A 15,537-nucleotide genomic window follows, 5' to 3' on the forward strand; every position below is an offset into this window, starting at 1 on the left:
CTCTCACAGAGGTGCTGGCACTGCCTGAGAAAGTCACCGCAGAAACACAGAGGACAAAGTTCAGCAGGGAAATAAAACAAATGTCAGACTTCACCCTCAGAGATGAGAATGGCCAGAGGAAATGATCCCATTACCACAATCCAGCAATTACAACCCTCTTCCAACATTCTCAGCATAACTCCTCTCTCTAAGTCACATATGAAGCAGCGCTCGGGGTAAAAATATTTCCAGTTCTCTGAAAATAGACTGCAGAGACCGAGAGATCCCAGAGAGAAGCATTTCACGGGCGAGAGGCTTTCAGGAGAAACGTGAAAACTTACTGGGAGCTCTCATGGTGTAGGTGATGACATGCTTCTATGCCTTTGTCCTTTGCTCAGACTGACGTTTCCTCTCCATCCCGTGGCACGTCCAGTCGCTGCTATGCAGCTTTCCGTCAAGTTGCATTGATTCTGCGCTTTCTTCCCCGCTGCCTTTCCAACCCGTGTGTTTACAACTCTGCCTCCCTCTTCCAGCCTGCCCCATGCAGGTTTTCTCTTCCCTCTAATTTTCTCCTCAACCTCCTCTCTCGCACTTTCATATTAGTTAGGATCTACATACAACATCTCTCTACTTTTACAGACTTTCTGCTTTAGGCTGAATTGAACTCTGCTCTTCTTGTCATGCTTTAATTTCTTACTAATTCCTCAGATTTTTATGTGCTCATTTAAACTTATTTACTTACTTTTGCCCTCACTGCGCTCTTTCTACATCCTTCTTCTTATCAACCTTTCCTACCACATCCTCCTCTGAATCCTTCTCTCAACAAAGGATGTAGCCGCCCCGTTTGCTTCTTCCATTAAATTTACTCATCCTTGTTCCCGTCAATTGCACATCTTCGTGTCACACCATGATTGTCATTACCAGAAGTGATGTTGCCCCATGAATTCCATGAAGAAATAATTTCAGTTGACGTTTGCATCAGCCAGACCCCGAGGTCGCAGCCTGACAAGTGGTGGATGCCAACTTCACATGTCAGCTGGACCTACTGGCTGGTTAGCAAGGACGCTCGAACCTTCCGTCTCTGGGTTTATAGCACAAGCCTACACATCCGAGCAACAAATGTGTACGAACACACATGCATTAGACACACTAGACATTTAGAAGAGTCCAGATGTTGCCTCCAGTGAGTCAGAGAATGCAACAAGGGTGAGACAGACAGCTGGGGTGGGGAGTGGCAGCTGAGATGGACGGACCCTGTGGGAACACCACAAGGAGGAAGCCATACCACACCAGCTGTCTTCTTAGTGTATGTTGAGATTTTAAACACTAAAATGCGTGCATGCACAGGTTAAAAAATATGCACCACAAAGAGATTTCAGGTTTTGAATGTGAGGATGGTGATCTAGCTTGACGATCTTCTTTAAGTATGGTTTCTTGACAGCCACCCTTCCACTGAGATCATTTCTGATGAGGTTTCAGTAACAGTAGATGGATCAAATGAAGGGTCAGATGCATCTCACAGGTCCTGTATCAGGTCTTTGCTTTAACTAAAGAAGTGAGAACAACTTCTGTGTTTTTCTGACAGGATGCTAGTAACAAGGTGCTTAAGCATAACATTTAAAATGGGTTCTTTGCTAAGTTTTCTGTTATGTGTAGACACAACGCTGGCTCGTTCCTTGAGTTAGGTGTCTTTTTATGCTTGAATGACTCACAAGTTAATAAAAAAAAATGTACCTCTGAAAATGGTCAAGTACAAACACTGGACTGAAAATGAGTGAAAAAGCAGCCAATGTCAAAAGAAAAAAGTTGAAAAGCCTAGAATACAAACACACACACAATGGCATACTTCATTGCTATGTTTGTGCATGTGTAATTGGCAACGGAAAAGCTGCTCTCAGCACAGGAACAAAGCACTGCCATTCATCTGTGCAGAATTTAATCAAGAGATTAATTAGTACACAAACATATTATTAGCAGGCCACAAAACACCCCAGTGCACGCAGTCAGACGGAGCTAATCCGAGCTGCCCGCCACGCTGTCTTTCAGCATATCTCACTGCACTGGTGCTGAGGAGAATATACGACAACAGGCAGAAAGCCAACAACAGCCAGACAGATGGTATGTGTACGAGTGCGCTCGACTGTGGGTTGGTCTGTGAGTTATGGCGTTCATGTGTGGGACAAAGAGGCTGTAATTTGATTTCTTACATAACAAGGGTGCCAGCAATCTGATGTAACGCATATAATTCAAACACCCGAATCTCCTCACAGCTTTTTTTAATGAAACTTTCTTTTCTCTACCTTTCATTTCCTGCTTTTCATCCCACACCAGTAACCCTGACTTTTCTGGCAGCCTTTTATCTGTGTTATGTCTGCCTCGTACTGGGTCCCAAGGACCCCAAAGTCCCCTGGATTACATCATTTCCTGTTCTAAATTTCCCATGTGTTCAAAGTGGCATGTGAGCTAAGAACAGCAGCAGGAAGTTCCTGGGCTAAAGTGAATCCCACAAGAGAGCTTTTTTTTTTTTTTTTTTTTTTTTTTTTTAGTTTAATTGAATAGATTTTTTTTTATAAGATCTGTCCCTTTAGTCCAAATAACACTGAGCAGTCACAGACTACACACACACACACACACACACACACACACAGGATGCCTGGAAAGCTGCCATATTCCTACATACGCTAAAGCACTTAGTCCTTTACTCTTAAAGGTTTTTTTTAAGGCAGTGAAGAAAATGAAGAAGGAAGCAAAGGACATTAAAGAGGAATATGCCTGTTCTATCTCATGAAGTGCATCTGTGACAAATACCGAGCTTTGGAAATATACTGTGACACAGAATCGGTGGAAGCATGCACACATGAAGGACTGCAGAGTTTACTCAGCCCTACATATATGCGATATGGCACAAATGCGAGGACTGCTGTAATTAAGCAGTTGACCATAATTAATAAAGGCACAGGGCAATACTGAGTGTTACCAGATTAGATTAATAGGATGAGTGAAGAAAAGTGAAGGTCAAGCTGTATGTTTGGTTATGTCATTTTTTCTCCAACAGAGGGTGCTAAAGCCTTTTATTAGAGAAATCAAAAGGAAACCATTATGGTGTTGGGCTCTTGCGTCACATATTAGCCCCTTTGTCATTTAGTGATTAGGCTGTTAATTTAAACAGGAAGGATAACATCAGAGCAGAAATGCAGGAGTTGCACTGATTTTATGAATAAAAAATCATGTTAGCATTACATACATGCGCCTCACAATTACCATATTTCAAGCCTTAAACTAAAGAGATGGACTCAATCAGCAGTCGGGAGCAATCAGTCAAATAGTTAAGTGGCTGTCGATGAAATCAGATTCAGATTCACAGATTTAGGTAATAATGTCATGTGAACGCTGTGTAGCGTTTGAATCAATTCAAAGAAATTCAGTTTTAATTATATAGTGCCAAATCACAACAACAGGAGCTTTTTATTGCAAAGTATAATACAGAGAAAACCCAGTGATCAAAGGACCACTTTTGAACAAGCACTTAGCAAAAGTGGGAAGGAAAAGCCTACTTTTAACAGGAAGAAACCACCAGCAGAACCAGGCTCAGAGGGGGGCAATCTGCTGCAAGACAGTGATTAGATCCACTATGAAAGCCTTTAACACATCTGTATGTCACCCATACACATTTATAAATCAGGGCAGCAGTTTGCACATTTGTCTAATGCATGAAAAGCCAATGGTTTGAGAACAGGAGGAGACACAAACCCCTTTGAGGTTGTGTCAGGAAGGGCATCCAATATAAAAGTAAGTAATCAAATATAGGGGGTTACCTGCTGAGGTAACAACTTGTGAGCAAGGAAGAAGCTCAAAGTGGCTTTATTGTACCTGGAGACATGAATTAAGCACTACTGCTGTTAAAAAGCCTCTGATTTCGGTGACCGGCTGTTTATGTCACTGAGTTGTGTTGTTTTAAAGGCTGCCTCACACTCGACCAGCTGCTGAGGAGTGGAATGCAACAGAAGTGGGTGAAGGAGACAGTGTGTTTGTGTGGGGGCTGAGAAGAGCGAAGTGCACGTAAGAGTGCAAAAATAGGAGTGAGTGAAAGTTAAAAAGTCATACCATCACCCAGCACAGGCATAAACTTGCTTCCCCGTCTACATTCCTGTTCATCTCTCTCCTCCAGCATATCACTGTTTCTTTTAGTTACTTCATACATCATCTGGATTCTTTGAGACCCATTCATCATCAAGCAGGGATAACACGTAGCACAAGACTTAACACGCTTCTGCTCCTAATTATGTGGCATGGCATTTTGAGGGAGAAAAAAAATTGACCACTAACTGCCTGATGTGTTTCAAGAGCACCAACAATGCAGCCTTACAGAGAAAGAGCATGCTGTCGTTTTCAATGAACACAGGCGGCCTTTGCGGTGACAGTGTTGTTCTGTTAAATTTACTCCTTGGGAAGCTTGAGTCACGTGACAGGAAGTGCAGGAAGTAACCAGTTGGGTAGGGGGAAGAGACAAAAACAAGAACACTACAGCCCTCAAGCATTTGTTATGGGTTCTTTCAGATTTATGAAAGACATCTTTGGAGTGGAAGTGGCTCCACATGTCTGACTAGATGATGTTTCTTGGAATTTAGAAGTGGAAGAACCACTTCAGGTGGTTACCCTTTCATAGATTTCCCACTGAAGCATAATTAAGGCATCAGGTGGGAACCACTGTGGAATAGGCCCAATTCCAAACAGGGGAGACGCAATCTAACATTAAAGCCCTGCAATCAGAATCTTCCTTCCTCTGTTTAACCCTTTAAGACCTACCATAGAACCAAGTCCGCCAGAGCTTATATTATATTTTTACATGTTGTAGAGCCATTGTTGGGAGCATTTCAAGTTGCTATACATCAATACAACCATTACAGCCTAAATTTTAATAATATGCATGCATTAAGTGCATAATAATTACATAAATTGCAAAAAAGTGCAATAAACTACAAAAAAATTGAAAATCGTTTTTGTTTTTTAACATATATTTCTAGTTAGAGAAATTTAAGAGGCTTATCCCTCAAAACTGTAAATACAAAAAAGTTGCACAAACTAGTTTCCCACCACAGGAAATTTATTTTGAGTGTCTTCATAGTTTTATTTTTGAAATACACCAATTTCTATACACTGCAGGAAAAACGAAAATAAATATTATAGTGCAAATTTGCAAAAAAGCAGCTTATGCATCAAAATAAACTATTTCCAGCAGTGCAATATGAGTCCTAAGCATCCCAGAAACGACACAGAAAGTCATAAAGTCAAACATAACTTTTAAAAACACCAGTATAGGCTCATGAGGCCTTGATGGTAAAAAACTACATTTCCGCGAAAATGACGTCACTTCCGGTTTCAGGCAGGTCATGGCGGACATGCGATAGTTCACGCTGATGGAGTAGGAAGTGTTACGAACAGCTGATCGGATCGGCAAAGCGAGTTTCTGGAATATTATGTTTTTGTTGCTGCAAGCGCTTTTTATGCAGTTTTAGCAAAGCTATATGTGGAAGGAAACTGTGACCTAGGACAAGCTGATGGCATAAGATGTAAGTACAACTCCTCCGGTTTCATATGCAAAAAAAATTATTGCGCTATCTCACGTGGTTGCAGTGCTACCGTGATTTAAAAATAGTTACGCAAAACGGAGCGTGCCCGCTCTGACCGGTTTTAAAGGGTTAACAGCTGGAACACTTATCAAAGCACTTTGTGTAAATGTGCACCCAGCACTTTCCTCTCTCTTTCAATGGACAGAACAAGTGATGAGTGATATTTACACTTGGTAGGCTTCAAAGATCTAATGAGAGGTTTTTCAGTTTACTTATCAACCTATTGTCACCCCCTTTTTTAAGAAAGACACACATGTGAGAAAAACTAGACAAGTTGAAAACTGCATTGACATACTTTCTTATGTTTTACTGAGGCATGAGATTGAATTTAAATCAAAGGCATTAAAACATCTTCTCCATAGCTACCTTGTGCCAGCCTCCGCAGAAGCTGCTTGCGAGCAATGATGCGCGAGAGGCGCAGGGCAGAGCGCCGTTGAGGGGTGTCGCCCAGCCTCAGGTAGTAGTCCTGCCCATCGGGTGTCATGGCCTCCAGGCAGGTACTCTCACCGCTGCTCTCACAGTCACTCTCACTGTCATTACTGGCGCCCTTGGAACTGTGATCCCCGCAGTCTGTACTGTCACCGATTTCCATGTTCCTACTGTTTGTGACATCAGCACAGTCTGCACTGTCCTCTGTGCACATGCTGTCAGCGCTCTCATCCCTCGTATTGTCCACACTGTCAGCAGCGGTTAAACTCCTCGTGTCCTCATTCGCATGTTTAGCAGTTTCTGTTACGTTTGCTGTCTCTTCATTCCTTGCAGAATCTGCTCTGTCTGCATCTTCACAGTGCACTAAGCCAGCCCCGTGGACTGTACTCACTGCAGCTTCCATGTCATCCATAAGGGCCATAGTGATGTCTCCAGTCTCCATAACATAACGTTTAATCTACACTCCAAGTCTCAGGGTGGTGGATTGTTGAGTGAGCACTCCTTGTAAATTCCTGCCTTTAACGTGTCCTTACTGGAAGCCAAATCAGCTCCTCTCCCTCCTGCCTCCTCCTTCCGAATCACCACAGTCTAACAAACACGCAGGTTTCATCACACCACCTGACTCAGATGGTAAACACAGGCTGACTGCTCAGCTGAGTTTGAGATGGGAGGAAGACTGACTTTCACAAGGTCCTTCCTTTGGTCACATGACCAGCAACCAATGCCCTGAGCGCTCAGGGAACGCTGCACCGCTTCCTGAGGATCTGCCAAAGAATCAATTTTGGTACGCGCCCCAGGCATTAGTGGGCATATCTGTGAGGGGACACGTAATCAGGACAGGGAAGGGGATAGGCCTGGAAAAATATACAATGCCAGCAGCCATATCCCAGTGCGAAACGGGAAGGAACAAACAGAACAATAGAGCATGTGGATTTGTGAGACGGTGCAGAGGAATGTAAGTAGGAGTAAGATGTTTGCTGCTTATGCTGAGTAGGACTGCAATGCCATTGAAGAATAAACCCACACCATCACATTTAGACCACATGACAGATATACATCACCCACTTTCCCTGCTAACACTCCTTTCACATACCAATACATCTAAATAAATCTACCATGTAGCAGATATAGTAAGCTGAAGTCTTTAATATGTGACTGAAAGTTGCCACAGAGTAACGAAACTAGGGGATAAATGTGTGGAAAGAAGTGAGTGGAAGTAGAGAAGCCATAGTTTGACCCAGATTTGCAGAATAATGGTTTACCAAGACCCGAGGACCCAAGCTGTCACCTGAATTTATTTTAGGGAGGTAATAATCGGCAGGTGAGGTAAGAGAGGGTGTGAAAAAAGCGCCATAGCAAAGTCACTTACAGGTCAGCAGTTACAGGACAGTTTTTTTTTTTAGCCTGCAGGCCATATACTGTGAGAAAGCTGGAAGCTACGAGTCCGAAATCCCAGAAATGCCAAATTACTCCCAGTCAAACAAGTGAAACTGTGAAACATAAAATCTGTGATTGGGTTTGATTACATCGCCCTCTTGAGGAAATCAAAATCATGATCTGCACAATTTCTCTGCAAAAGTGGAAGTTTGGACTATCTCTGTTTTCACTTGAGATAAACCGACAAAGAAAAATAAATTTGAAACACTAAGCAGGGCACTGAGTAAACGTCCCATGTGATCTTTGGCACAGACGGTTGGCATAATAATGTAATGGAGAGCTAAGTAATGGAGATGTGTGCAACCAAAGCGGCAAAGGGCAGGGCTGTAGTAAGCAGTGAGTAATATAATATTCATCGCTTTCAGTTACAGCAGGCCACGACAAGACCGAAGCTACATCGACTAGAGATGAGCCTGAAAAATCAGCTACAGCTAAACTTTAATTAAATACGCAGCTGGAGGACACAAGAAGACATAAAAGGACAGTACGAGGAAATGTGAAGAACCTGCTTGTTGTGAGACCTGAAATTATTGTTGAAATTATGTCAGCATGACAGCTGATTTATGCATTATTTAAAACCTGTTCTTCTCATTTACAATATAAAGCATTATTGATATAAGACATCCTACTATGTCTAACCTCTGAAAATGTTGTTTCGGTCTGTTAGTTTCATTGGTTTTGAGCAAGCTGTGTTTATGGCATTACTTCCATTTCTTTGTTAAGTCATCTGATGTGTCATTATCCCATTTACAGTCACGCATGGGCAAATCCTGGAGGATGTATTTAGGTCTTAAAGCAAATGAAATATTGATCAAAAAGTAGTAGCAGCACTTATTGCAGTTAACATTATGAAGCCTTTAAGTGCAAAATATCTTTGTGACAAAATAAATGAGATCACCAGATGCTCATAAATCATTTATGTGTGTGAGCATTAAGAAAGAAAAAGAGTTAATATTAGGAAAAAAAGCTGGAGTTCTTATTTTTGACCTTTGATAAGGTTTTAAAGTCATTTTTAAGGACAGTACTAAAGTAAACACTCTGACCTTCACAGCCAGGGCAGACTTCACGATTCTGAACATCAAAGCGAGGTCACCTTTAACCTAAAGACCAAAAACTAAGGAGCTTCATGCCCAAATATCCAAGGCTCTATTAGCTCTTTGAGATGATCTAAAAAGCAGTCAGGACCATTACAGAGAAATGGACTTTAAACAGCAGGAAGCCCTGAGCCATCCAGCGGCAGATAAAATGCAGCTGGGTTTTACTTAAAGCTGGCTGAGTATTTTCAGCGCAGAAGTCAAAGGTCATCCTGAGTACGAGGCAAAGTGAGCGCCACGTCCAGTTTACAGAGCAGTGAAAATAAATCCTAGTAGGAAAGAGATGATTCAAGATCATTTCACACAGGGCCGTGCAGAAGTTTTGAGCTACTCCTCATTTTATTGTATTTTCCAAGGAAAATGGCAAATGGGTGCAAACGTGTGCAAATGGACATACCGTATATACGTTTTTTTAATGAAATGTGGAAATACAAACAGAGCAGCGTGAACGCCTACCATCTCATATACTCACAGCAGTGAGCGTCATCATTTAGTTCACTTAATTGTTGCCAAGTTGCCAAATTTGCTGCATGATTAAGCAACAGTATTCTCAAAAAATACTTTCTAGGGAAATACTGTATTGTGCAAGTGTCTCATGCCACTGCGTATTTCTTTCTATTTTCCTGGGAAAATAAGAAATAGGCACAGTGATTTATGCTCAAACATAAATGCAAATACAGTATATAAGGCAAAAACAGAGTCTGTACAGCTCTGATGAGTGATTTGGCACGACCGCCTTTGTTCTTCAACATAGCCTGAACTCTGTTAGATAAGCTTTCTTGTAATATCTTTAAGTAGCTTCTTTTTTTAAAAGATCCCACACTGCTTCAGTTGGGATCATTTTCATGATGAAAGTGAAGCTGTTGCTGATCAGATACATTTTAGATGGTATTGCATGGTGAATCGAACTCTGATGGTGGTTTTCTGTATTTGTAATTCCATCAGTTTTGACCATATCTCCAAAACACCAAATCACAACAGAGCCTCAACTGTACTTTACATATCACTGTAGATACTCCTCCTGACATCCAGAAACAGTTCAAACTTATGGAAATTTAGATTCCATATGACCTGTTGCCACCGATTTTCAGTCCAGTTCTTGTGTAATTTGGCATACCTCACCCTATGTTCTGTTTCCCTCCTTTAAAATGGCTTCTTGACAACCACCCCTCCAATGAGATCATATCTGATGAGGCTTGAACAGTCGATGGCTCAACTGACAGGTCAGACTCATCTCTGAGGTCATGTGTCAGGATTCTTTTTCAGATACTGGTCATCTCCTGTAATCTTTAGGATTACAGCAAATGAACCAAAAAGATCTTCCCAAGGATGTTTGGGATCATTTAGAATCACACTGGTTGAAACTATAACTACTATCAAACTATGTTATGTTTGGTATTTTTCATAGATTAACTAAAGAAATGGGAACAAATTATGTATTTTTCCAACAGGCAGCGAGTATGACAGTGAACCAGTTCTTTGCTAAATCGTTATCTATGGACACAAACACAAGTAATGTGCCTTTTTTCTGTTTAATAGTCAGGTACAAGGATTGGACTGAAAATTAGTGAAAAAGCAACCAATGACCAAAGAAAACCTATGAAAGACCTTCAGAAAATCTGGAGAACTATCACTCGACCACTTTAAAATGACAACAACGTTTGGTTCCTGAAAACAAAATATGACAAAATGCAGGGTGGTTCAAGACTTTTGCACGTTCCTGTGTGTTTGTGTAAATTCTTTCTTCTGCATCGCTGTTTTCTAACAAACCAACATGCACACGAACACATAAACTCCCACACCAAAGAAACTCAGGCTCGCAAAAGCCACATTCAAAGGGAGACCCACACTTACTACTAACTCAAAAATCTGTGGAATTACAACTAAATCCAGGTGCTATGCTGTACTCTCAATTCTCTCTCTCACACACAAAGATACACACACTCTCTGCTTTTTTGCATCTGCCTCTTGACTTTTGCTTAATATGCACAATCTTTGAATTACATCTGGTAATCAGTGTAGGGTTTCTTTTTTTTTAAAAGATGCTCACATTATTTGCCATGACTACATGTCAGTGAATTTAATCCTGTGCTGTTTATCACCATCAAAATAAAATCAGCCTCGTCTGGAAAATTACTTACAGTATCCCCCCCCGCCCCCAAACAAAAATACAAAACAGGTTTAAATTCATAACATTTGACTAGCATGGATTCTCCAGATATTCCACTGTCCTGACTAATTCATAGGGTGGAAAATGCACTGCTGAATGCCAGCATAACTGTAAGGCCAGATGTGCACATTTTTAAGGATTCCCCATCCCCATATCGGATCCAGACAGATGTGAACTGTGTGCCTTTGAGCTGATGCGTTCAGCAGTAGGATGAAGGAGGGGTGCTGGATGAGGGGCTGTGGGTTTGGGGCTCTGAAAGGAGGATGGAAGGGCTAGAAATAAGGAAAAAGAGGATTACACAGCCAGCAGGTGTTCTCTGATGCTTCCTTAGGCAGATACTCTCTTTCTAATTGTGCACAAAGATTCACTAAAGCAACAAACACTGTAGTAGCTGTCCTTCATGCAATGCTGAAAACAATCTTTAGCAGGGCTCCAGCATCATTTTGCTGGCCGTGCATGCAATCTATCACTGCTAAGCACTGTAATACACCATGAATAGGCACACTGACTTTGACCGACATCCTGGTCTGTGGTGGTTTGTGTTGTCGTGAATGTGGGAATGTTCATCGTTTAATTTGCTTAAGAGGCGCACATCTCGGTAATTACATTAAACTGAGGGGACAGCTGCAGCTCTCTGACGCACAGTTTAGAGAGGGGGAGAGAGAGATGGTAAACTCTGCGCATCCAGGCCAAATACAGAGCAAACCCAGCGACCCTTCCAAAAAAAAGGGGGGGGAACCTGCTGCATTGTGAGAATATTTCACTCCTTCTCCGGACGACATAATCCGAAATAATAAACAGCGAGAATAAAATAAGTGAAAGTAAACCAGAGTCCGGATTAGAACAACAGATAGTGAATGATTGGCATCTGGACCCCCCTTCTTTGGACTCCTGTCCACAGCACATGCCTGGGTGCTGTTTTGAGGACTAAATTTGACAATGACCTTCCCAAAATACCAGGGTGCGCGCTGCTGTGACGCTACAGGCAAACAGCTCTATATGCAGCACATAGGCTGAAGATAAACTTCTGTCTTCTAATAATATTATAAGGTCTAAAGGAATAAATACGATGGTGCGTAAAATCATACAACCAAAGAGTGAGGGAAAAATAAGGCAAATGTTCAACCACTTAGAAAGAAAACAGAAAAAAATCTGAATTTTCAAATCAGGATTTTATGAAAAAAAGTAAGTGGTGGTTTAATGTAGCCTAGCACGTCATTATTCTTACTGTGGTTACAGTTAGGCTGTTTCATCTGTGAGGACAAGCTGCATCCCGCATATTTGTATTTGGCTCTGACCTGCTAACCGTCTCTCCCGGACATTTCTCCACAGCAGATCCCAAGCCTTGGACGTTGAGTCCCGCAGCTGCTCGCTGATCGACCGCCGCAGCTGTAGCTTGGCAGACTTTCGCTGGGTTGTCATTGCTGTGCAGCCGGACTCATATTCCCCCGACTATTAAAAAAACGAAACCACTGCTCTTGTCAACCACACGCTTATTCCTCAGCTCCTTTATTCCGCTATGCGAACAGCCCGGGATGAGGCAGTGCGCCCCGGCTTCTGCGTCTGGCTGCCGCAATAGTCGTCACTGCTACACCTGGTATACAGCTCCTCTAGCGCTGCGTCACCTTCCTGTACCAGTGGAGGCGGATGAGGTCCTACCGGCAGGATCCTGACCCCCTCTAAAAAATGATGTACTGATTTAACAAATTCTGCATTTCTGCCCTACTTGTCCACGTCTGTAGGGCGGAGATGCAGAAATGTTACAACATAACTTCTGCATGTGAGGCGAGAACTCTGACAAGGCGAGCCAGATGTGAGAGGCGGCCCCCCCGCCACAAGGGTTGGACTCGCTCTCTCTCAAACACACACAAACACACACACATGAACCAAACCTAGGCTACGCGTTCTCCACGCCACAAACCCACCCACTCACCGAAACAAGGATCTCTTTCAATCCCAGTAGGCTACTGGTAACACAGCCAGGACAGACGAGCCTAAAATAAAAACACACCGGCATGCTGTGCTGAATCTAAGAGTTTAAAATGATTTAACTAGTGTAAACGCGCAGGATGTGATTTGGAGCTGTGTGTCGACCAATCCTGTCTATGTTTTGGGAATCTTAAATTGCATGAATAATTATTGAAATTGCTTGATCAATTCAGCAAGAATCTCAAACTCAGTGGAAAGACTTCTGCAAATATCAGCAAGCAGCAACCACAGATTATCTCCAGGTAAAGAGCAGATTTTCCTTCGTGTTAACCATTAACTTGTGAGTGGAAGTTAAGGAGGTAGAGAATATGCATAATTAAAGTCTGTTTGTGTTTAGAATTGTGGTATTGTAAAAACTGAAAAATAAAATATGTCTTTCTGTTGCTGGCTACAGCGTGCCCCTTGATATTTTGGGACTGAATCTGCGCTTTGGTCACAGGTCTGACCTCAGAGAGCAGCTGAGAGGGCTTTGGTACTCAGGAACTTAATTTTTTGTCCTCCGTTTCTGTTTCTTTTAAATTATGTCAGAAATTATAACAACTAGCTAAGACAATCTTTAAAACTCGAGGTGATGTTTCCAACACGTTTGCAATTACCAGCGTCAGGAAATAGAAAGCATCAGCAAATTCTCAAATTTAAAATGCTGAATCATGATGTGGCTGCTTTAAAAATGTCTGTCTGTGATCTTAACACCATACAAGCTGCCAGTTTTGTACAGGACAAAGAAAAATTGCAATAAAGCTCTCACAGATGTGTTTTGTGCTTCAGGGAGTTTCTAAATTTACCTGTAACAGCACTAACTGGTGATTGAGTAACTGACTTTTTCTTGACTAACTGAGATAAAGTCGCGTACTGCTGCTGCCAGCAGCCTAAAGTGAAAGTGCTCGAGCATGTGAGCTGCCTCTCTTTCAGAGCCACATTCACCCCTCTGACAGGTTAAGAGGTGGGAATTTCAGAGATTCCCATGTCATTCCAGGAATGCCAGACCAAGCGATCAGACCGACCAGGACGCTCCTCGGTTGCCGTCTGCCTGACACCATCGGATGTCCTGTTTGTGGTGTTAAATTGCAGGTCAGCAGGGATCCAGTGAGCAGAGACCTGATTCAATAGTTCATCTTGTCGAAACACGCTAGACACCCTGAGCGGTCAGCAGAATCCTGAGGTTATCTGGCTGCCAAATGCTGCTTTACTGGCACGGCTCACCATCTTAGTCGAAGCACTGAGCAAATATTTGGCGACATAATTCCACCCAGAATGTGACTTGTGCAGCTGAAATTGCTCCACATCAAAGACGGTGAAGGTGAAGGTGATGGAGGCTGGAGGCTGGTCTAACTTTCCCTGCTTTGCCCTGCATGACACAGAGTAAGTTGACAGTTTAGCTGCAGAGTGTCCCATTGATTCATATTCTTTCACTTCTGAGACTGGAGTATGAACCTGTAGTCGAACAGCTGGAAGGATAAAAGAGGGGAACGTGTGCATGGGAGGAAAAAAAGAAGAGGGGCAGAACTACTTAAAGATGAGAGAATGCAAAGATAACATTAAATCATTTGCTTTATAATTCCTGTTTTCATTACTTTAATCAAACAAGCAAGTAATATTTTTGCAAAAAGAGGATAAGACAAATGCCGATCTGTCTTTTACATTTACACATACTCAAAACAGAAACAGAAAAATGAAAGAGGAGAAGGGGGGAGGATGCCAGGCAGCCCCCATAGAAATGTAGGTGTGTACTAATGATGCTGAGAATGCTGGGAGGCTATGCGGAGGCAGTGCACCTGTGTGTCATCCAAGGAATTGTGAATTAAATAAAATATATGATGATAATGATGACAGCATGCAAAAAGAATAAGGCTGTGCAGAAGTTAAGCATGTATGTGCTTTTAAAACAAGTAACACATGTCTTAAGGGGAGCCATGAAAAGCACAAACAAGGTTCTTATTTCCAGCTGCAGGCATCTGGAGTAAAGCAAAGCCAGATTCCGCAGCACTCTTTGGTTCACAAAAACATAAACATTAACTCTTTCCATTCACACAAAACAAAAAAGTCTAGTGTACATGTTGCAGCAAAGCACAGCTGACAAACTAAAGAGAAGCTGGGTGACGTGGAAAAGCAGAAAGCGTGTGCCGTGGGTCACTTTACAGAGTGCTGCAGGTAAAACCAAACCTTTGCTGTCATTAGAGCTCACTGGTTGAATATGTAAATAGACGACACTAAACAAAACACTAAACGAGGGAATATATTTTGGAAAAGAAAAATTTAATGAGTCTTACACTTTGTTGCTATTGAAGGCAGTCACAGTGTGCAGCGTGTCCTTAAAAATTATGAATAAACTGGACAAGAGAGGACAAAAGATGTGGTGGGGGCTAAAATAATTTCCAGCAGATGAACAGTGTCTGAAAATGTCCTTAAGAAATCCACCAAAGAGCTGCCACGGGACCTGAGAGATGTATCTGGATGTTCACTGAGGTCATTCTTAAGGACGGGAAACAGGGAGTAAAAGGTGACGTATGCAAAGTTACAGAAGAACTGGACTAAAAATCAGTGGCAACAGGTCTTCATGAAGTGATGAATCCAAATTTGAACCTTTTATCTAAAATAACTGAGATTATATATGTATAATACTATCACGATCAGGAGGGAGGTACAACAGTGAGTGTCTACACGCATGTGTAAAACACGGTGGAGGCTCTGTCATGGCTCGGGGAACTAATAAATTAAATTTAAAACCTTTACCTTCTAGTTTTAGAGTGGCCCACTGTGTTTGAACACTTATGTACATCTATTAATACATAGCTGAAACTGGGTAACT

At 42.1% G+C, this 15,537-nt stretch overlaps 1 protein-coding gene across 5 annotated transcripts in view; it reads right to left on the bottom strand.

Annotated features, from left to right (window-relative positions):
- stard13a (StAR-related lipid transfer (START) domain containing 13a) overlaps window positions 1–15,537 on the bottom strand; it is a 51,746-nt gene that overhangs the window by 13,135 nt on the left and 23,074 nt on the right. Inside the window, exon 1 of one of the 5 annotated variants that reach the window (XM_040033304.1) lies at window positions 12,038–14,346. The exons of 2 other annotated variants lie outside the window; for them this stretch is intronic. In XM_040033304.1, the coding sequence (XP_039889238.1) occupies window positions 12,038–12,161 (124 nt within the window). In that variant the 5' untranslated portion in view covers window positions 12,162–14,346. Of the gene's footprint in view, window positions 1–320; window positions 4,855–5,975; window positions 14,347–15,537 lie in introns of those variants that run through there. 2 more of the 5 variants (XM_040033302.1, XM_040033305.1) reach the window with 2 other exon arrangements.

This window comes from Simochromis diagramma, unplaced genomic scaffold, assembly GCF_900408965.1.
Source record: "Simochromis diagramma unplaced genomic scaffold, fSimDia1.1 OVJJ01000216.1, whole genome shotgun sequence".
NCBI classification, from domain to species: Eukaryota; Metazoa; Chordata; class Actinopteri; order Cichliformes; family Cichlidae; genus Simochromis; species Simochromis diagramma.